The 22,932-nt window shown below is 32.7% G+C and overlaps 1 protein-coding gene across 11 annotated transcripts in view; it reads left to right on the forward strand.

Annotated features, from left to right (window-relative positions):
• LOC106468186 (serine/threonine-protein kinase D1-like) overlaps positions 1 to 22,932 on the forward strand; it is a 121,961-nt gene that overhangs the window by 47,754 nt on the left and 51,275 nt on the right. For 8 of the 11 annotated variants that reach the window (XM_022396495.1, XM_022396494.1, XM_022396498.1 and 5 more), the window contains one exon: positions 18,261 to 18,413. In XM_022396495.1, the coding sequence (XP_022252203.1) occupies positions 18,270 to 18,413 (144 nt within the window). In that variant the 5' untranslated portion in view covers positions 18,261 to 18,269. Of the gene's footprint in view, positions 1 to 2,792; positions 2,874 to 5,426; positions 5,446 to 18,260; positions 18,414 to 22,932 lie in introns of those variants that run through there. The other 3 variants (XM_013928599.2, XM_022396493.1, XM_022396501.1) reach the window with 2 other exon arrangements.

The raw sequence follows: 22,932 nt of genomic DNA on the forward strand, positions 1-22,932 counted from the left end.
GATTTCCAAGAATTAGGAGAGTGTATAATAATGGTATTACAACCACACTGTATTCGTAATATCTATTGCCGTCGACGCTTTTCGCTCAATCCAGAGCTCATTAGGCCGGCTGTGATACAACAAACGCAGTAGTGGTCGGAACACTACTTACACAAGCCACCTGTTGCCACAAGACTAGATATAGAATTTAGTGTTTAAGAAAAAAAATATATATATATACATATATGTATATAACAGGACTAATACTAATATTTTATGACAAGTATATTTAATTTATAACCATGCTTCGCCAACTTCTAAATGCCATTCACACTATAATAAAGTTAACCTTCTTATATACCCGCAGATCGATTTGCCTTTAATATGAAGTTAAACAACCACAAGATAAATTTATTACCAAGAAATGTTTCGTGATTTATAGTAAAAAGAAAAGGATGAGTGCTTAAGCCTTACAGCCCCTTCTTCCACCATCGATAATGTGTGTTTGTGGAAAAGCTTCTTGTAGAAAAATTGTCAAGCTTTCCAAAGTCTATCAGTCATGTGCAAACTACAATTTCTGAGCAACCCTAAGGCGCAGAAGTTTGTGGCATATATCATAAGTTCCCGTTTGTCTTGCATCTTGTAGCAGAAAAGCTTGCATCTTAATTTTTGAGAAAGTTAAAGAAACGCGAATTAATTATTTTGAATTAACGGAGTATTATCATATGTCAATCTGAGTTGAGGGGGGATATCTTGTACACAAACGAATGACTTAAATTTGGACAAAAATTAACAACGGTGCTGTTGAAACATATTTGCTAAACAGAATTTATGGCCTTCCTTCCCTTATTGGTAAAACCCCTCTATCTTTGTGCACAAAATTAATAATTTCTCATTGCTTGGGTTTTTCAGAATTTCAATAGACTGGATTCATCAGTTCAGTATTATACATGTTTACAAGATAGTATAGTCTCTGGTTAGTCAAACAAATCATTATTATATCTTCATGTTAAAGTAAATAATTCTGAATTTAAGGTGTATTTTTAATTGTTGTTTTCATGAATGACCTTTTATAAAAATTTAGGTAGAAACTAGCAACGTCCCCCGCTAAAATCCGGGGTTCGATTCCCCCGCGGTGGACACAGCTGATATTTCACTGTGGCTTTGTACTAAAATAAGCAAACAAAAACTAGTATCACGACAATTATAATTACCACCACAGGGATATCAACAGCTGTTTGCAAACTTAGTTTTTAAAAGCAATGAATTTATTATAAATTAACCAATAACATTTTGTTTTTTTTAATTATTAAAACTGTAAAATTGATAAAATCAATTCTCTAGTAACATACGAGTCAACCGATAGATCCAAGTTCTAATCAGGTTATTGAAACTAAAGTTTCATATAGAATTCTAAAATGAAATGTATATACTGAAACTGGATTTGTAACGTTATGTGCAATGTGTGCACCAATTTTTGTTCCTGATTTTGTAGTTGTATTTTAGCTTCACTGTTTTCACATGGTTTTTATAGCTAAATTCAGCTGTATAGTTTCAACTGTTGAGCTTGTGTGTTAAAATAACTTTTAGTGCGTATTTGAAAAATGAAGCATTGTTTGAGCCTTATTTTTATTATTTATTTTGAAAATGTTTGTAAAGTTTACCGCCTGTTGTTATATAATAAGGTTTAATTAAAAAGTATGTGGTGTCTGATAATTAATGGCATTTATATGTTGGTCGTTATTACATCCTATTAATATGACTAACAAGTAGCAGAATATGTAACTAATTCTAGCAGTTGTCTCATAATCTTTGATATTCCTTTTGGGTCTGTACGCAATTAAGAATTTTTATAGATATATACCTGTAACAATGTAACGTGGCTGTAATTCTTTAAACACGTTCTCGTGTGGAACTCGTTTTCACATTATCCACCAGCCTTAATGAGAAAACTTATTTGTGTTTAACTTCCAGGAAACGAGGATTGCATCTCCGTTGCTTTTGTTTGTGTATATGAATGTATGGCTGTCACGTGTTAATTGTTAATGTTTTAATATGCAACCCCACAAAAAAGGGTAAAAATCCCACACCTCACCTTGTTATTCTTGAACGACGGTTATGACATTACTCGTGGCGAATAGTTAGTATGACTCATCACATCGGGAATTTTAGTGTAATTTTCTGTTATCTCCGAACTATATGAAGCATATTACCCAATGTTTTACTTTAGGAGTGCCCCGAAAAGCGCGATAACTGAAATAATTTCTACTTTTATATTTATGCTCTTGTTATGTGAAGGAAAGGAGCTACTGAAACTGAGACATTCGTGTACTTGATTAACTTGATTGTCAGCATAGCGACATGGTTCATGGTAGTGAGATGTCCTTGTTGTGAAAGTAACAAGATAGCGGTTTACGTCTTTACCTGTGTTACGTTATAATAACTCCGTTCTTGTGTTTTTAGTGAAAAAAGAAATTATGAAACTTAGCTACAGACAAAAGTATACAGCAGTAAAGTTGATAATGATGTACATAAAGCGTGTTTGGAATTGTCCTAATTTATTCACAACCTAATAATACTGGAGTGAAAAGTAATAGTTATTAGTACTTAAATACAAAAAAAAGGCAAGGAATTTCCGCGGTAAGTCAAGGTTACAAGTGTCTGTACAAAACAAGAGTGGGGTAACTAGCCGCTATCAGCCTTGGCCTGCTTTCTGAATCTAGTCAGCGGTGGTGTTAAATGGGTTTGCCGCTAGGTTCGACGGTCAGTTCCACTCCCGTCCTGACTGGGGAACCCAGTAGCACACACTCGTCAGGTTGTGGCTTGATATGATCAGCTGTTCGCTCGGGTTTGCGGGTTGTCCGCCATACCTTGGAAGGAGAATATGGCGAAGAGTGAGTGTTTGGATTTATTGTACTTCTATTGGTGTGACTTATGTGAGGCGTACAGTGTAACTTTTAAATTTAAGCTGAATTGCATGTGCAGTTTATATGCTGCATACTTCGTTGTTCATATTACATAGAAAAATTATAAATCGATGTGGCTGTTAATTAATGTACGTAATTTCTAATCTCCACTTCCTTTTTTTATTAAATCGCCCTACAGATTTATAAATTACCATAAACCGTCATGTACCTAGAGAAAACTAAATGTTGTTTAATAAAAGCAAGTGTATAAATGTCAGGTATAAATTACGAAATGGTGACTATAAAGTTTAGGTGCATTTAGGAAGTTAGCAAATGCATTTCGCAGCTAACATTTCAGTATACAAATAGTAGTGACATTTATAAAGTGATTAGTCGATTTATAATTTTCCTGAGTAACAGAGATGAAAGAACCACGAATTCTGCAATACATAAATTGCACGTACGATTTATTACAAAGTTATTCTTGGCGGCTTATAGATAATAATATGACAGCAATGGCAGAAGACCCTTTGTCTCACATTCGCATTTGATTAGTTTTAGGGCACAACGCTTGCGTTTTCATTTCTTTTTCATGTGTATAACACCGAAAATGTGTGACTTCTACAAGTCATAAAAAATTCGAATCTGAAAGAGGTTTTTTTAATGTTTTTAGACAGTTAGTCTTGTATGGAATCAGCACAGGTTCTGAGAGACAGTACATTTCAGTTGCCATTCGAGTTTTTTTTTACCAATTATGGTTTTTGAACAATAATAACAAAACTGTTTTAGCTCTCTCGATGCAATAATAATAATAACGAAATTAGGGAGCATTCTGCTAATTAAACATATTTCTTTGCCAGTTATTAGCGTGTGCCATAAATCTGGAATATATTTTAGTTTAAATGGAAGAAAGATTAGAAGATTCATTTGATTCAACAGCTTGTCGAGTCATGTATAACAACAGGAAAAAATAAGTGGACTATTAACCATGAGTGCCATAATTCTAATACTGTTGGTACGGATTACCTGAGCTTAAATACGATAAAATTCAATATTTACACAATGATTATCGGTGTGAAAACATTTTCTTAGCATCACTTTAGTTGGGTACATGCAGCAGGCCTATTACGAAAAGGAATCCTTTTTTTTTCGCATTCTATATATATATGAATATAAACTTTATGTAAGGATGTTGTTTTTCAAGTTACTTGGTCATGTCAGTGTTTGGGAGGCATAAGTATAGAGTAAGAATGGTTAGGAATCATTATAAAAACAAGTTAACTACAGTTATATTCTTTTTATAAGAATTTTTATGCCTATTGGTTTTCGCTGGCTTTTGAAATTTGATTTATTTTAAACTGTAACGGAATGATAATAACTTTGCAACATTAAAAAAGTTATTTTTGTTAAGAAGGGTAATGGTAATTTGAGTTTTCTAATGCTAATATGGTGATATGTCTGATATATTATGAGGAATATTTAGGGCCACTACAAGTACTAAACTACAGCAAGGCCACATGCACATTGTTTCCAGACTGTATTCACAAAACTGAATTGATATGGTACAATTTCAACAAAATTATTGTGCTTTTGAACTGCATTATTGATTGTTGATACATTTGCAGCACATCTAGAGCTGGATGTTGGATCAAGAGGGGTGGTGGTTTCTATTGGATCTGTATCTATATTTTACAGGAGTGAAGGATTATTAAAAGTACCATAACTCCCAAAACATTGACACATGAATGGACAGCGCCGATTTCCTGGCACCCAGGCTAGTGTGGTGTAGGACACATTCCAAATATAATTTTTCATGTCAGAGATATATCAAACAGCATGAATCTACCTTCATCAGTATTGGAAAAACAAAACAAAAACATTCGTGATGTCTGGTAACTTTCTGCTATGTTCCTATTTATTAAGAGGACAGTGAACAGTGTTTTATTGGCTAGGGCCAAGATGATAGGGATCAAGTCTATCTAGCTAATAGGATTCTTAATCTCCAGACCACAAGGTATTCTTTTAGGTAGGGACACGCTTCATTGCTTCCATTCCACCCATTCTTTTGCCTCGTTTGAATATACATTTATATCCTCCTTTCCTAGACCCATCCGCTCCCGTCTCTTCAGCATAAGCACAATTATCTGATGAGAGGTACAGTATTGTCTTCCATCCCCAGTTCCTCAACATTGTCATCAAAACGACCTGAAGCAGGTACTTCAACAAACTCTGGGCTACTAAAGAGTGCAGTAGGTGATCAATAAGAATAAACAATTAGGTGGTATAGTTATATCTTTTCACGTTTTATTTTACGTATTATTGTTATTGTGACGCTTGATGCTAGAATTTATTAGTTTGATTTGTAGGATAAATTATCAGTCTAAGTACTTAAGAGTAAGGTGTCTTGGTGACTGGATGTCAGTCCTTATCTTGCCTGTTCGATCATCTAACAAGAAGACCCATGATCGAATCCCGGAGTCCTACCACATACAGTTCTTCTCGTGACTATTCTGATGACAGCAGGACATTGGCAGCCCAAACGCAAAATATGAGTTAATTGGTATCTGGATCTAATAACAACATCAATTATAATATCTAATAGTTTAAGTAATTACACTTAGGTTATGAAGAATGCTACTAACCGTGACAACATATTCTGCTTACTTAGTATATTGTATGGGATATGTTTATTATTATAGCCCCTTCGTATATCACATTAAGCTATAATTAACCGGTTTTCACGTACCTGGCTACTACGTAAGTGAGATTATTGAACTTGAACACCGGGGTTTGAAATTAAAAGTAAGGCATTTACAATTCTACCACAAAAAAACAAACAAAAAAAAACATATGGAACATGTGGCAATTAAAAGCGTTGATATTTTATGATTAGGGAAAGAGGGGAAAGAACTTACCTGTCGTTGTGGGGTTAGTAAGGTTCAAATATGTTTTAATAAATTAACAATTCTGTGTCCTGATTACGTCCACCAGAAGGAAGCTCATCCACGGAGTATATAGATTGATGGACAGTACAAACCAGTTGATGCAGTGTAGTTTCAATTGCAAAAGACTCCATCGTAAGGATGTCATTTCCAAAGCACACCACTCCTCCCTGAATAATTATCATAGTACATCTAGTGTACAAGGGCGACGGCTTCCTTATCAACAGTCCGATCTTACATAAATTCATAAGCGCTGCGTCCAGAGACTTGATATTATGGAATAGAATGACGATGTGCGACGGTTGAAGGGATATGTCGTACAAGCAGCTTGTGTACACGAAGATCCATCTTGATTATGTTGGATACTGCTGCATGGGACACGTAGACAGCTTTTGCCATTGAAATTTGTGTTCTCACCTGTTACAAGACGTCGCTTATCATGGTTGGGACACAGCTTCTTCAGAAATCTTTCTGGATGGTCCTGATTCCTCAAGTTGGACCACATAACTTTGTTATCCAATGTCATTAAATACAAGAGCTATCTTTGTTTTGATTGTTTGGTTTGAATTTCGCGCAAAGCTACACGAGGGCTGTCTGCGCTACCCGTTCCTAATTTAGCAATGAAAGACTAGAGGGAAGGCAACTAGTCATCACCACCCACCGCCAACTATTGGGCTATTCTTTTACCAACGAATAGTGGAATTGACCGCACATTATAACACTCCCACGGCTGAAAAAGCGAGCATATTTGGTGGGACGGGGATTCGAACCTGCGACCCTTAGATTGCGAGTCGAACGCCCCTCTGTTTTGAAAATTCTAAATCTATGATCTGTGTATATGAATATTTTGTGTTGGAAAAGGCTGTTACAAACTCTTTTTGAAAGCGACCAATTTTCGATGGCCACACGCTACCTACGAGATACCAAACTATATCAAAATGTAGTGTGATACATGTCGTTCCACCGCGACTTGATATCGGCTGTGGTTGTCACGTGCCTTACTGATTTGCATATTCAAAATCGTTTTAATATGACGTACACAATCCTTCGTATCCATGATAAATCTGGACAATTACCTGGTTCGTCAACACATAGCATTTACTTAGAAACATAAAACATGTTTTTTCGTGACGTCGGTATATATCACCGTTAGGATATTAAATTGAATGATCAATTTAGATTTGCTCGTGTAAATTTTACTGAAGGGTGTAACAAGTTCCTTGTTGTAGAAGTGAAGGTGTAAGATATCATGGGTGAAATTACAATACTAAATATAACTTATTTGAAGATCACGTGGTAATGATGTTTAACCTGCCATTTCGACTACTTAACCAATATGCACAAAATGTAGTTTACAGGTTTTAACTACAGTAAAATAACTAACCAAGGCTTTAGGTTGAGTCAGTAAAAAGAAAGTATAGGTCCACTTTTGTCACCCAGACTACACAGGCCAAACCCCACGCAACAAGGAAATCCACGCAAACTCTACCACACCCACTTCTCACCTTCAGCGAACAAACTTTCTGTAACCCTTGTTATCGACTCCGGTCCCACACGTCTATACTCAACGATCTTACACTACCTGAAGATTTCTATCTCTTTGTATCAGCCCACCATGAAGATGACGATTACGATCGTGCCTTTCCAAGCTTACAACGTCCCGACCGCAACTAACCCTCGTCTTCTAAACCATTGACTTCCTTTTCCGTTTAGGACTTTTCTCGGGCACGGCCCAGGCATACTTTTTCGGCGCCTGGAGCGTGAAAGTGGGTTTTCTCGGGTCACTTCTGTTTCCCCTCACAGCAGAATTCTCCGGCTTTGGATTAAAAGATCCCAGTCGCTCTGAAGGATTCTCAGGTGCCGTTTGGTTTGTAAATTCCGGATCTCCCCTATTCAAGGCTCTCTGGTCTCCCCCTGACTACTTGAGGTATCTTCAAATCTGCCTTCTTAACACAATCTTCGTTTAGCAGGCTTAAACCACAAAGCTTCAAGTACAGCCCACACCACCATCACGACAGGGGCGAAAAGAAGCTAAAGCTTCTGAGCACCCCCGGTAATCACCTCGGGGGATCTCATACCGAAATTCATGCCACGTATTTTATTTTAATTTTTAGATTTTACTTCCTCCATACTCGTGCATAAAATTTTGTATTGTAATGAGTTGCTTAAATAATATTTTTCAGCTTCTAAAGTGCAATACATTAATCTCTACACACACACACACACACACACATAGCGTATATTAACGTCGTTGTGGTTAAAAAGCTCGTAGTTGGATCTCAGGCTGATTGTTAGTGCCAGAGCTTGATAGTAAGTTGTCATAAATACTTAAACCAAAAAAAAATTCTGATTTTGTTAAATAATAATTCATAATGTCTAAATCAGTTTATTTAAATTATTTGAATAACAAATTAAGATAATGAAATCAGTCACGAATTTTTTTTTTCTCGCGTTTATACTTGTACCTGCATAATCTTGAAACAGCCTTGGTCATTCATCAACATATATTATCGTTCCTGTGTTCAACATTCTCAAGATACAGCAGTTATCAACAAGAAGCTCGAAACTCTCCGTCCATCGTCTTATAAGGCCCGGCATGGCCAGGTGGTTGGAGCGTTGGACTCGCAATCTGCGGGTTCGAATCCCTGTCCCACCAAACATGTTCGCCCTTTCAGCCGTGGGGGCTTTATAATACGACGGCCAATCACACTATTCGTTAGTAAAAGAATAGCCCAAGATTTGGCGGAGGGTGGCGATGACTAGCTGTCTTTCACTGATAAATTAGGGACGGCTAGCGCAGATAGCCCTCGTTTATCATTGCGCGAAATTCATAACAAACCAAAACCATCGTCTTATTTCCAGGTCGCCACAAACGCAGCTTCTCCTGATGTCTTGAGACGCTCCCCCAAGGTAGTCTAGCATCAGACATCTATGTTTGTAATTAAAAACTCTACCCCTGTTAGTACAAAATTTTTCATATCCACATGACATGTAATCTTAATTCATGAAGTGGGGGGAAGAGAAACAGCAGTTTCTGACCGCCCCTGGTTAACTTTCAGACTCCTTCGGGGCCTGAAAGATATATTAACCAAAATAACTACTACCGAACTGATCTGATCTTTTATTTTCATGTCTTCCAAAATTTGGAATGCATTAACATCATTACAAATGTTTCAAGATGGATCCGCTCCTGTATCAGAATTAGCAGTTAATGCAACATGAAAGTTTAATTGAACTTTGTGAAAATACATAGCTTTGCAAAAGAAAATGCTGATTGAACAAACAAGCACATTTCGTTCATTGATTTTGTGTTTTTAATAACAAACTGAGCACTCCACTTTATCATTTATATTGTTAACGGCTTGAAACCAGTAACTTTTTTTATCATGCTTCTTGTCTAACAGATAACTGTCTAGACAAATAGATAAATAATTTATGAAAGCTCGGATTACTTGTTGAATTAATAGCTTTCATGACGAAACCACTTAAACTTGCACTATTTTTATTTTGCGTTTTGATACCACAGCTTATGCTGTTCAAATCGACCTACTGCGTCTTTCAAACGATATGTTGGAAGATGGCTTTATATATATGTATGCTAGATGTACTTCCGCAGGGTCACCGAAATGTTCTGTTTCAAGAGTATATAAAACTAAAATTAAGAGTAAAAGTATTTTTATTTTGCTTTTAGAAGTTCGTGCGCCATGCTATGTTGTAGCCTATAGAGTGCATAATTCTTCTCGTGATTCATAGCATGCGCACATTCTACTGACGTCACGACAGTACAAATTGCAACGTCATGTGACGCCATTTTAGTATTTACTGACTGACTAACAAACAACACACTACTGCATAGTGGTGCGAGTGGTTAAAACAGGGGAAATAATATGATGTTTTATCGTCTTCTTATCGTATACTTGTCGAGGACTGCGATTATCCCTGACAGATAAGACGCTTTAAGAGGTTATGGATATGACGTTTGTAGTTTCTATTGAAACATGCGATGGCGTTTTTATTTGTCTTTCTAGCAGAAATGTTAGTTAATCTTATCATGTGTGTAAAAGTCCATTATTATAAATCAGAAAGAAGAATTTGACCACCTATAAATCTGATTTATCCTGCCAAAAGAGTTACCTCAGAGTTGGAAAGAAAGTATTCACTATGTCGAGAGTTTTTAATCAGCCTTCATATAATGTTTTTAATAATAATAATAAAACGACTATCTTCAAATTTGTTTATTTTCTGCCAAAAGGATTAACTCGGTGATGGTGAATTAAAATACTGTTAGTTTAAAAAAAAAAAACGTTTATTAAAGTTTTTGCGAAAGCCTTGGGTTGGTGGTTTTCTGTAAAGATTTGTATGGCAAACCTGACGAAGGTGCGTGCTAACAGTAGCTAAAACACGTTCATGTGCTAGAACCAACATGTAAATTGGCATCTGATTGGTGTTCACAGTAGCTAAAACAGGTTTACATGCTAGAACCAATATGTAAATTGGCATCTGATGGGAAGCTTTTCATTTGTTGACTTTGATTACTGTAAAAATGTTGAAATTAATATCGATTTACCAATACATGTCACTTACTTTCTTATCCACCACTGTTAGTAGCACGCTATAATTTTAGGAACGTGCAAGTAGAAATGACATTATTTTTAAGGTTCAAAGTAAACCACGTTTTTTACAGAGGACTTATTGCTGCTCTCTGGAATTCAAGCGTGACGTGACACACACTGGCTTTTATATAGGTTAGATAAACCAGGGTTTTATCTCTCTGTTTTTTTGCTACCTAATCATCAACCATCAGTGTGCTGCTCAAAATTATCAGGTCGGGTGTTCTGTTTTTTGTTGGTGTTTTTCTCATGTAGCCATTCCAAATTATCTATATGACGTGTGGGGGCGAAGAGAAAAGTTTTTTTCTGAACATCCGCGGTTGCGTTTAATCCTAAATTTGAGTTTAGGGTTAAACGTTTTAAATCAAATTCATTTCCACGATATTTGTTTGTTTGCGTGTATCAGTTGCATAGGTGCCAATCGTGGAGGGAAAAAATCCCTTCCAAGTTTATACATGTACAATACTATTACATGATCTTTTAAGATTGGTGATTTAAAAAAAATATTATCATAATAATTTTTTTTCTCAGAAAACGATACGTATGATAGTAATTAGCAGAGGGGTCGTTAGGTGCTTAAAAGTTTCGGGGCTTGCCCCATAGGCGCGGAAATTTTCGGCGTTACAGTATGGTATTGATCGTGGTTTCTATTCTGACCAACTGGGGAATCAGGATACTTGCCCTGTATGCAAATACATAGTGGCGCTTGTGATAATTAGTGACTTTTGGACGTTCGTAAGAGATTTACTTTCCCCGTAATGCAAACTGAAGAAGAATGTGCTCTCTTCCATCTCATATTGCAGTACAGATTTGCATCCTTAGTCGCGTACAATAGCTAATTATCCAGGAAGTGTGACAGTTATAGTGGTAAAACAATGCACCACGCATGTTAGAAAAGTAGAGTTAAAAAGTTTATACATATAGTATAAAAATAATATGGTACTTTATAATAACATTTACTTTAGCCAAAGTAAATAATAATCAATAGTTGTAACTTAAAAGAAATCAGTTGACTAGTTTTAAAACTGCATTTTTTTTTGTTTTTGCTGTTTTTAAAATTTCGTGTTTAGTCATTTTATACCAAGTACATTATGCTGAATGACTGTAAAAACAACTATTTTATAGTCAGTGGAAAAATATCACTTTGAAAACTTGCAATTTGAAGGATATCTACTAGTCTTATTGATTGGACAGGTTGTGTCTTGCACACTCTATTGTCAAACGTTCCTGTTATGGTTATGAATTACAGAATGTACAAGAAAAGCCTTCAAACGTGAAACTTCTCGTTTATGTATAACCTATGATATGCAGTGCAAAAGACAGGGGGTTAAACCCCCTAGGTTTCTATTAGCATATTTTATCTGCTATTTTAGGAACAAACTTGTTTACTATAACAATTCTAGCCAGATCTGATCCATTGGTTTCGTATAGACAAGCCATGTTCATACGTCTACAGTTTTAATAAATTCAATTGACAAATGTCCAATCTTCACATTTCACACCTAAAAGAATAAACAAAATGTCCTTAACCCTTTCAACAACCCTCCTCAGAAGGTCTGGTTACGGCATTGACACGCCCATACTATCTTTTAATGCCGTTATTCAACAAAGTATAGAAAATAAGTGCAAATCTGGCCCCCAAAATGGAAGTAATTTAACGTAAAATAGATTTAAAGTTAACCATAATCTACTATATAAAGCAAAGTGTGCATCCGTGAAAAAAAAATACACTGCCGTTTATCTATCATTTCATATCTGTTTCTTATACGTTTCCACATTTCTTGATCAATTAGCACCAAAGTTAACACAGTGATACAGGATGATAAGAGAAAGGTCATTGAACCAAACATCTAATTTCATAAATTTCATATTGATAGAATTCTTGAAAACAGTATTTCTTTCTGTTCAGTATTGGTACCTTTATATATTTTTTATTGTACTTTTAATGTTTATTATGTTAAGGACAAAAAAATAGAACACAATTTTCTATCCTTTGTTTCAAACGAGTTTTTATTTCATCTGTCCAATGGACGGGTACTCTTAGCTAGTGTTGTCATAAACAAGTAGTTTTGAAACTTGAAGAGAATTTATGATGTGTATTACTTATATATTTCAAAAACAATATAGTTTGATTGTGAGAGAAAAGAAACTAATATAATCATTTGAAATGATATTAGTTAAGATTAAATTCACCACTTCCTCTGAAACATATACTTGTTTTTTCTTACACATCTAATCCATATTTTAACATTGGATAAAAAAATTATAGTTTTCTGGATGTCAATCAACACACCCATAAGAAAGAATGTGACTTGTTTTGTTAATTTTTCTACAAAATTAGTTTTATTTCTTTCAGTCAGTTTTAGTAAATTTTAACTGGGCATTATAACAAAGTGAATATTAAGGTGATTGAATGACAAATGTTTGTGTTTTGCTGAGGTCACAAGTATCTGTCATTAGTTGACAGACTATATTTAGATACGCTCCCCTGTGACTTAGCATTAAGTCTGAGGACTAAAAATAAGATTTCGATACTCGCGGTAGACAAAGCACAGATAATCCATTGTGTAGCTTTGTACTTAACAAATCAATAAACAAAACATTCAGATATTCAGTTTAAATGGGAATCGTTTTTACAAGCCTGTTGATAATGCGGGAAAAAAGACTGGTGCGAAATAACACTAACGGTAACAAAGAACAGTGGATTAGGCACGAAAATGAAGTATTGAAATAGCTCAGGTGTGAAGTAATGTTTGTAAAGGCTTTGTTAAATTGTGAGTTGATTATACACATTTGTAAAAATTTAAGCAATATTTCAACCTATGGTAAATGTCTGTTTTTTCTATATATATGTAAGACAAATGAATTATGTATGTATGTGTATATATATACACACACACATATATATATATAAGCCAGTACAGTGGTTAATGGCATTAGTAAATTATTCATCAGCTTGTCCTCTTTATGACGTTGACTGTGGTTTTGTCTAGCAAAGTAAAACATTCCTTGTTGTCTGCTGAGACTCTTAATAATCTGAGTTCCAAGTCCAGTTGGAAGTAGGTGTTTCCATTGTAGACTAACATTAGGAACTGAATTCATGTTTTACCCACTATTTGTATATATACATACATGTAAATATATATATATATATTTAAATTCAAGCTTAAAAGTGCAAACAGTAAATAACTACAGTAGATAGAAAAATAAATAGTGTGAAATACAGATGATCTAGGCAAAGAGAAAGTAGAGTTGCAAAACATGACAGCTATCAAATACACAAAAAGGGAGTCTATAAAGTATAACTAACTATAAGTTTGCTTGAACTATTGAAGACAGTTACTCTAAAAGTAGTAAATGTCTATGTAGTTATATTAATTCAAGTTAAAAATCATATAACATTATAAGTAGGTTGTCTAGAGCACTTAAAAAATTACAACTGTACATGTAAATACAATACTGTTCAGTTTGGCTTTATGCTGACAAAAAAAAAGAATATGTATTACTTTGGTGTGTCATAAAAAATGCCAACTATGAATGAAACTAAAAATAAAAACGATTGGTTTCTATTAGGCCTCCTGTAATGGTATGATGTTGTTTATTTTCTATATATGAATTATGATTTTGCATGGATATTTAAATAAAGGAAAGAGGTTTTTATAAAAAAAAACATTTTTGCTGATAGGCAAAAAAGTCTTGCAAAATTCTAATCTCTCTCTCTAGCAAAATTTTTAGGTTCAAGTTATGGTGCAGAAGTTTATCCTTGTGCATGATTATGACTTTAGTGAACAGTTTTGGTAACTTTTTGAGGTTGAAATCATTACTGATTGATGTGATAACACTGTTCATATTAAGGCAGGAAAGCTTGGTTCCTGAAAACAAAATTAAATTATATTTTCATGGTTATTTAAATAAATGTTTATAAACTTGCTTGTGTACATTTCTACTTTCAAGTACTCCTGTATGACTGGTGTATTTTCATAATTCAGACAGTCAATTGTTTTTAAAAAGCCTTCAATACATAGATAAAAAAAAAACATAAGAAATACTCAAGCACAACTGAAAAATAATTGAAGGCAAAAGAAAATAATTATTATTGGGTTGAGCAGTACAAGAAAAATTAACCAAAAATCTGGTGTGTCCAATAGAAACAAGTAAACAAACATTCTGAAATTAGTAGTGTTCTTTAAGTAATCATTTTCTAACTTTAGCTGCCACTTCACCAAGAAGGATCCTCTAAATATTAGAGCTGTTCTCCCATTAATTGTTTATTTAATGTTTCTTTTCTGACATTTTGTAATTTCCTTGTACCATCTACCATTCTCTTTATCTGATAGTTACATATAGTCAAACTCTGTTGTTTCTAGTAGCATGTTTTATACAGTGACAACACATGTATGGCATTTCATTGACAATACTGTATCTGATGGAATGAAGTATTTTTTACTTATGGTTATTGTTTGCTGTCCCATTTTAATAACTTGATCTGATGAGTTAATGATGTTGTTTTTGTTGTTTTTTTCATATTTTTTCCCTAAGCTACAGCTAATCATAAAATTTTATAGTTGCCAAGTCTGTAAAACATATTTCTGTAATTATACAATTAAGTTTACTGTACTTATGTTTTTCAAGGTTTTGCTAGATAAAAAAAAATCCACATTCTCTATAGTTTGTTTATGTATAACAAAAACATTGTCAGTATGAAAATATGCAAAGTTATAAAAAGAGCCCAGTCATTAAAAGTGGAGATATAAGACACACAAGCCAATTTAGACAAAACAGCTGACACAACCTTATAGTCTATTATTACTTTTATTATAGTATATTACAAGGTTACCTCAATTGTTTCTTCTCACTTGGCTTGTGTGTCTGATATCTCTGCTTTATATGACTGGGCTCTTTTTGTAGCTTTGTGTTTTTTCACATTGACATAGTTTTTGTTATAGATATCACTCCTTTTTTCACACGTGTATAGTACATACAGTGCTACCTGAACTATACATTTATGTGACAATTTTTGGCTGTTGTCTGCCAAACACTAGATTAGCCGATGATTAGATATATATTTTGTGTGTAGCTGCTATTCTGCCCAGATAGCCACATCATGCACCTGGTGAGGTCCATGTTCAGAAACATGTACTTTGTATGCAGCCTCGTGGTTAAGGCCACAAAGTGATATACAGGGCATTGTAGGTTTGATTCTACTTCAGGATACACAGTTTTATATATTGAGTAAATAGTTTAAATTATATAAACATCACAGTAAAAACATTTCCTGGTTTATTCTGTTGTTGATGAATAAGTGAATTGTCGTGGAAGTTTGGATGCCATTTAATATAGATATGGTGTTTCAAAAGTCAGTGTATTTGTTGGAAAATATGGCAGAAAAAGTAGAAGTACATTTTTATCTTGCATTAGCAACTTATTTCTTTTACTGTATGACATATGTTGAATTTTTTTTTCATCTTTGACCTTAGATTGTTTCAAAATGCAAACTAAGAGTGGAATATTGGTTTTGGCTGATTTGGTTTAGGTGTGGCAATACCCCCAGAAAGAGCAAAATTATAATTGTGCTCTGTAGAGAATCACTGATAGGTTTCTGCTAACTTTTTTATATAAATTGATTATTGGAACTTGTTCCTCTTGATATTAACTTTCATAAGATATCTATACATACATAAACATTTTATTAATGGGGAGAGGATTTTTAATAAAGATTAAGTTTTTCTCTTAAAAGTGACCATTTTTAAAAGATACCTTTGATCCTACTTTTTTTTTTTAAAAGAAGGTTCATTCCTTTGAAAAGTCATTATAAAATATAAATACGTAGCTTGTACCATATTTGTTATAAAGTAGGATAATTATCTTTATACCAGTTAAAAATCATTTAGGTCATTCTTAATATTCTGATATTCCAGGGTTCATAATGTTGTCAACAAAAATAAATTTAAAAAAACATTTTATGTACGTTGATCTCTCGATTTCACTGTGATGGTTGACTATATGATATTTTTAATTTCATGTTTATGTTAATCAACAGTTATATAATTTTATATTGGATTATGTTTTAATTTTTTCATAATATGTATACTTTGTCCAAACAACTTATGCTGGAGAAAAATATGTAATTTATTCATTTATATTTATATGTGTAGATCTTCAACAGTCTTACTTTTAATTTGTTTCACCATAAGTTTGTAATAACAATCACAGGACAGTGCACGTGCAGATCATTATACAAATCTATTGGAAAACATAGGTCCTGATGATCTTTATGAAAAGATGATCTCACTTGCACATGGGTTGTAGAGTTTTCCATTCTTAGCATAGTCTAACTATAAAACTCATGCATAAATACTACCTTAACATTATTCTCTTTCTTACAAGATTGGGTTGTGATGCTCAAAACAGAAACATACATGTTCCATAAATAGGATATACTTTATTTTTTCTTTAATTTTACTTTTATTAACAGTATTGGTTAGAATGTTTAATATATCTATTTCTAGTATTTAAATTTTGTATTAATATATTTTTAATATAATATCATTTTGCATTGTTAGCTAAGTATATGGATTTATGAATCTTTTAAACATTGAAATATATGTTATCACCTGAAAATGATTACTATCATTAAATCAATTAGCAGTTATCTTTTAGACAAAATCACATGTGATAAAGTAGGCTTTTCCAAATCTGTTAACATTATAATCAAAATATTTACTAATGTAATGTGAAAACTTCCATATGTGTTAGTTAATGATATAGGAATAATATGGAAATATTTCTTACAAAACAGCTATCAAAATAGTTTGTGTGTACTTCCTAGCAGCTTGTTGTTTTAGTGTTCCTTCAAAATTTCATTAGACCCAAATCTTAAACAACTGAAAAACCTTTATTTGATAACAGGTTTCAGTATTTATTTATTCATTAATGATTTGATGTGCTGTTTGTAGAGGTAACCTATTTTTATGTAGTTAATAGCTAGAATTATTAAAGCTAAGTCTGAACTCAGTATTATGTGTAGATTAAAAATGTTTAAAGTTATATCAATAGATTTTTGGTAAGAGTTTTCATTAAAGAACTTTCCGCTAGTATCTGCATCATAAAGCTTCTGGGTCAGTGTTGTTAAGTTCTTCTGTAGGGAAGGTCTGCAAGACTGGTTTTTTCTTTACAATAATCCTTTTATTTTTAATAACAAACCTAACAAGATTCTAAATAGATAAAGTAGTTATTGTATATAACTTAAAAACTTGAGACAGTATTAAATTTAGATATTCACTAACTACTTAAATGAAACCAAGTACGCATGCTGCTATTTACTACTGTAATTACACTCAGTTTAATTGCCACTTATGCATTAAAACATTATTGTAAACAATAACATTATTTTACTTAAAGTTTTTTATATGGTACAATTTTACAAACTGTGCAGTCAATAAAGTAGTCAATTGATGTTTCTAAATACCATATGTTTTAATCATTTTACAGACCAATAAAAGTAATCCAAAACTCCTAGATATTATTAATGTATTTCAGTTTCTTTACTAATTAGTCGAAATTTACATTTCTAAATGCCATTGATAAGTATCAGTTATTTTAAAAATCATAGTTATAGCATATTCATGCCTCTAAATGCCATTGATATCTTATTTTATATAAAAAAATGTTAATAAGATTAATGCCATTGAATTTTTAGAAATCCTATACTTTTAAAAAAACTGACTCAAGTAAATATATTTTGCTATAAGACGTTTTGTAAAAAACTTTATAGAGTTAGTAACTTTGTGTCAACCCCTGTATATTTATTTCCTTTGTTTTAGGCTTTTGTTATGGAGACACCCGTGTTGAAAGTTCCTGGGGACATTACTTTATTCCTCCAAGCAGGGTTGGTGAAAGATATTGTTACTGTAGATATCAGTGAACTAAACCTGAAGACTCTCAAAGATGTGGCATGTAACTTTATTGATAGGAAGGTTGGTTGACTGTTTCTATTATACAGTTTGTTTTATCAGATCATAGATAGTTATAATGTGAAATGATAAGTAAGTTGCGAGCAGTTTTGTCAGAGAGAACATAAAAATTGTAGAATTTTATACATTTACTTTGTTTAGCACATGAAAGTTTTGAAAGGCATCTATCAGTTTAATCAGGAAACAGACATTACCTAATAATAATCGTAAGACTAATTCAAAAAATATAGTATTAAAATTTCATCTTATAGGCCATTAATACAAACAGAAATAACTTATTTATTATGTATTCATAATTAGAGTAGATTTTGCATTAATTTAAGTGTTACTTTTAAGTTTAGCAAAATACAAATTAAATTGTATATGATAGTTAGTTTAATTCGAATAAAATGTAGAAATTAAACCAAAACTAAATATTATTTTGAAAAAGTAAAATACATAATTCTTAATGTAGAAGCAAGGGTATAGAAATATAAATGATATATTTGTAATTGAAAATAAAATAATGATAAGCAGTTAAACAATACAACAGAAAACCAGTGTCTGATATTGCACTCACTTTCCCAATTAAAATTACACATTATTTATTTGGTATGTCTGTGTGTATGTATGTATGTATATATTATACTTTTAAATTGTGTAGCTCATGTCCATGTAACTGTATTAAAGTACAAGTAAGTTTTTTACAATTTAGCTGAGTCATTTTTATGAACTTATGCTTCTTGTTTTGTTTTCCTTAAGAAGCAAAATCAGATAACAATCTCTGGCATACTTTCCAGTTCCTTTCAACTTTTTTTTCACCAATGTTACATAATGTACATGTAGATTTGCTGAATAGAGTATTGACGAATCGGATGTTACTGTGAGATTAGAGAGGAACCAAACCTGTTAGTGCGTAATCCAGAGAGCTTCTTAAATGTAACAGACAATAGAATTTAAAGATGAATAAGTAATGATATAATGTAGTTCACTATTTTTTCTGAGCTTATCAACATTGTTATAAAACAGTTTTTGTTTTCAAGCATGTGTTTAAAACATACAAAATAAGAGCTATGACATGAGATGATATCTCTACATTTGTTTTGAAATTTAAGATCTAAAAAATTATATTGTTGTATATACTAACATTAGCGTTTGCCTTATATAAATATAGATATCTGTGTGCAACAGACCCTTTTCCTGTGTATGGTTAAAAGTAAAATGTTCTGATTGTTAAAACACAACAAGAATTAAATGTGTAAATTATATATGTATATACAGAAACACATGTATGTATATTTATCCATAAATAATCAAACACGGAAATGTGTTGCTGCATATTAATGTTGTATTTATTTTTAGAAAGAGCTTTCATAAATTAAAATCAAAAGTTAGAATTTGTTGACTAAAACAAGTTCAAAATAAGTCTTATAGTTATAATATACTTAACCCACATTTTAGTATAACAGTGTATGTGTGTGTGTAAAAGATATATATATATATATATATAAAAAACCAAAATTTTTAGTGTAAATTCAAAACAAACTAATACTCATAAGAAGTTTTGACTTTATAAATTTCATAAATTACAATTGAAATAAACCTTAAAAAAATTATACAATTTCTCAACAAAGTACAAAAAATATAATTTTATAAATTAAAACTTTTCTGTACTTTAGGGTTTCAAAAATATATTTAAGTTATCTTTAAAGACGTATCTTAGGCAGGACATGTTGTGAATTTGTAAAAGTATGTAATTTATAAAGGCATTTTCAGCAGTTTTGTAGGTGTAACTAAGATAATATGTAAACTTGATTTGTCTGGTTTTAAATATATGTTAAAAAAAGAACCAAGAAATATACACCAAGTTAGAATAGTGATATCCACTGTTATGAGTATTTTTGAACTGGCTTATCATTAATTAAAGAAGGCAATGGCATGTATAATTAAACCACTGTAATCTACTAAGTTAAAAATTATTTTAATTAATAATTTTTAATGTATATATACAGGGTGTCCCAAAAAAATGTATACACATTTTGAATGATTATAAATAGAATGTTTATTAAGATATGTTTGAGTTTTATAATCCAAGTTAAAGAAGACAAGTGTAGAATATTTTGAGTTATCGTGAAATGATTCGTGATGTTTGCAATTCCATCTGTCATCGTTATCAGCAGTGCCTGGACCAGAACGGTCATCAGTTCGAACACCTGTTTGGTATTTTGGCACATTCTCTTTCAATTGCTGCTTTCAACTCGTTGATTGTTGCAGGTTTTGTGCTATAAACCTTATCTTTGAGGTATCCCCATAAAAAAAAGTCTAGGTGTGTAAGGTCTGGTGAACTGGGGGGAATTCAATGCTACCTCTTCTCCCAATCCATCTGTTCGTCTGAGTTTCGTCAAGATAGGCCCTCACATCACGATGGTAGTGGGGAGGTGCTCCATCTTGCTGGAAATAAAACTCCTCATCTCCAAATTGCTCTCGAATGCGTGGCATGACGGATTCCTGCAGCAAGTTCAGATAAACAGCACCAGTGACTGTGTTTTCGAAACAAAATGGACATCTTAAACAGTTCCATCTGCTCCAAACTTATCTCTGATGCGAGTAATGGTGAGTCGTGTAAGTGGATCTGTTGGAAACTCCCTTCTAAACAGTCTCTGCATTTCAGCTACGTTCTCACACTTCCAATAGCACTTTAGGACAAATTTCCTTTTCTCAAAGCCTAGTCTTGCTTCTGCCATTACTTCAAAAAGCTTAGTCTTGCTTCTGCCATTACTTCAGAAAGCTTAGTCTTGCTTCTGCCATTACTTCAAAAAGATTAGACTTGCTTCTGCCATTACTTCAAAAAGCCTAGTCTTGCTTCTGCCATTACTTCAAAAAGCTTAGTCTTGCTTCTGCCATTACTTCAAAAAGCTTAGTCTTGCTTCTGCCATTACTTCAAAAAGCTTAGTCTTGCTTCTGCCATTACTTCAAAAACCTAGTCTTGCTTCTGCCATTACTTCAAAAAGTATAGTCTTGCTTCTGCCATTACTTCAAAAAGCTTAGTCTTGCTTCTGCCATTACTTCAAAAAGCCTAGTCTTGCTTCTGCCATTACTTCAAAAAGCTTAATCTTGCTTCTGCCATTACTTCAAAAAGCCTAGTCTTGCTTCTGCCATTACTTCAAAAAGCTTAATCTTGCTTCTTCCATTACTTCAAAAAGCTTAGTCTTGCTTCTGCCATTACTTCAAATCAGTTGCACCTGTAAAGAAAGAAAGTTTAAGTGAGTTATGGACTCTAAAATATTCTACACTTGTCTTCTTTAACTTGAATTGTAAAACTTAGATATATCTTAATAAACATTGTATCGTTAATCATTACAAGTGTGTATACATGTTTTGGGACACCCTGTATATACATGCACATAAAGGTCGAGCTTACATATAAATGAGTAAATGTTATATACATATGTAAAGGTTGCTTTTATATGTATTTACTTTATTTTCAATAAGCTGGCATATAATGGCTACATAACTATTAGAAATGTAATATTTTATTACACACGTTATACTATGTTAATTGAGAGTTGACCTCGGTTCGGTTTATCAGTTCTAAAATAACAAACAGTTTTGTTCACAGTTCAGTTTATGAGTTCGTAAACAACAAACAGCGTGTTGGTTTTGTTTACAGTTCAGTTCATGGGTTCTTAAACAACAAACAGCGTGTTGGTTTTGTTTACAGTTCTTAAATAACAGACAGTGTGTTGGTCTTGTTTACAGTTCAGTTTGTCAGTTCTTAAATAAAAAAATATTATGTTAGTCTTGTTTACAGTTCAGTTTATCAATTCGTAAATAACAAACAGCGTGTTGGTTTTGTTTACAGTTCTTAAATAACAGACAGTGTGTTAGTTTTGTTTAAAGTTCTTAAATAACAAACAGTGAGTTGGTCTTGTTTACAGTTTAGATTACAGTTCTTAAAAACAAACAGTGTGTTGGTTTCGTTTACAGTTCAGTTTATCAGTTCTTAAATAACAAACATTGTGTTGGTCTTGTTTACAGTTCAGTTTAGCAATTCTCAAATAACAAACAGCGTGTTGGTTTTGTTTACAGTTCTTAAATAACAGACAGTGTGTTGGTTTTGTTTAAAGTCCTTATATAACAAACAGTGAGTTGGTCTTGTTTACAGTTTAGTTTATCAGTTCTTAAATAACTATTAGTGTGTTGGTCTTGTTTACAGTTCAGTTTATCAGTTCTTAAATAACAGGCAGTGTGTTGGTCTTGTTTACCGTTCAGTTTATCAGTTCTTAAATAAAAAACAGCGTGTTGGTTTTTTTTACAGTTCTTAAATAACAGACAGTGTGTTGGTTTTGTTTAAAGTTCTTATATAACAAACAGTGAGTTGGTCTTGTTTACAGTTTAGTTTATCAGTTCTTAAATAACAAATAGTGTGTTGGTCTTGTTTACAGTACAGTTTAGCAGTTATTAAATAAAAAAAAACATTATTTTGGTCTTGTTTACAGTTCAGTTTAGCAGTTCTTAAATAACAAATAGTGTGTTGGTCTTG

This window comes from Limulus polyphemus, unplaced genomic scaffold (genome assembly GCF_000517525.1).
Source record: "Limulus polyphemus unplaced genomic scaffold, Limulus_polyphemus-2.1.2 Scaffold2907, whole genome shotgun sequence".
In the NCBI taxonomy this organism is placed as follows: domain Eukaryota; kingdom Metazoa; phylum Arthropoda; class Merostomata; order Xiphosura; family Limulidae; genus Limulus; species Limulus polyphemus.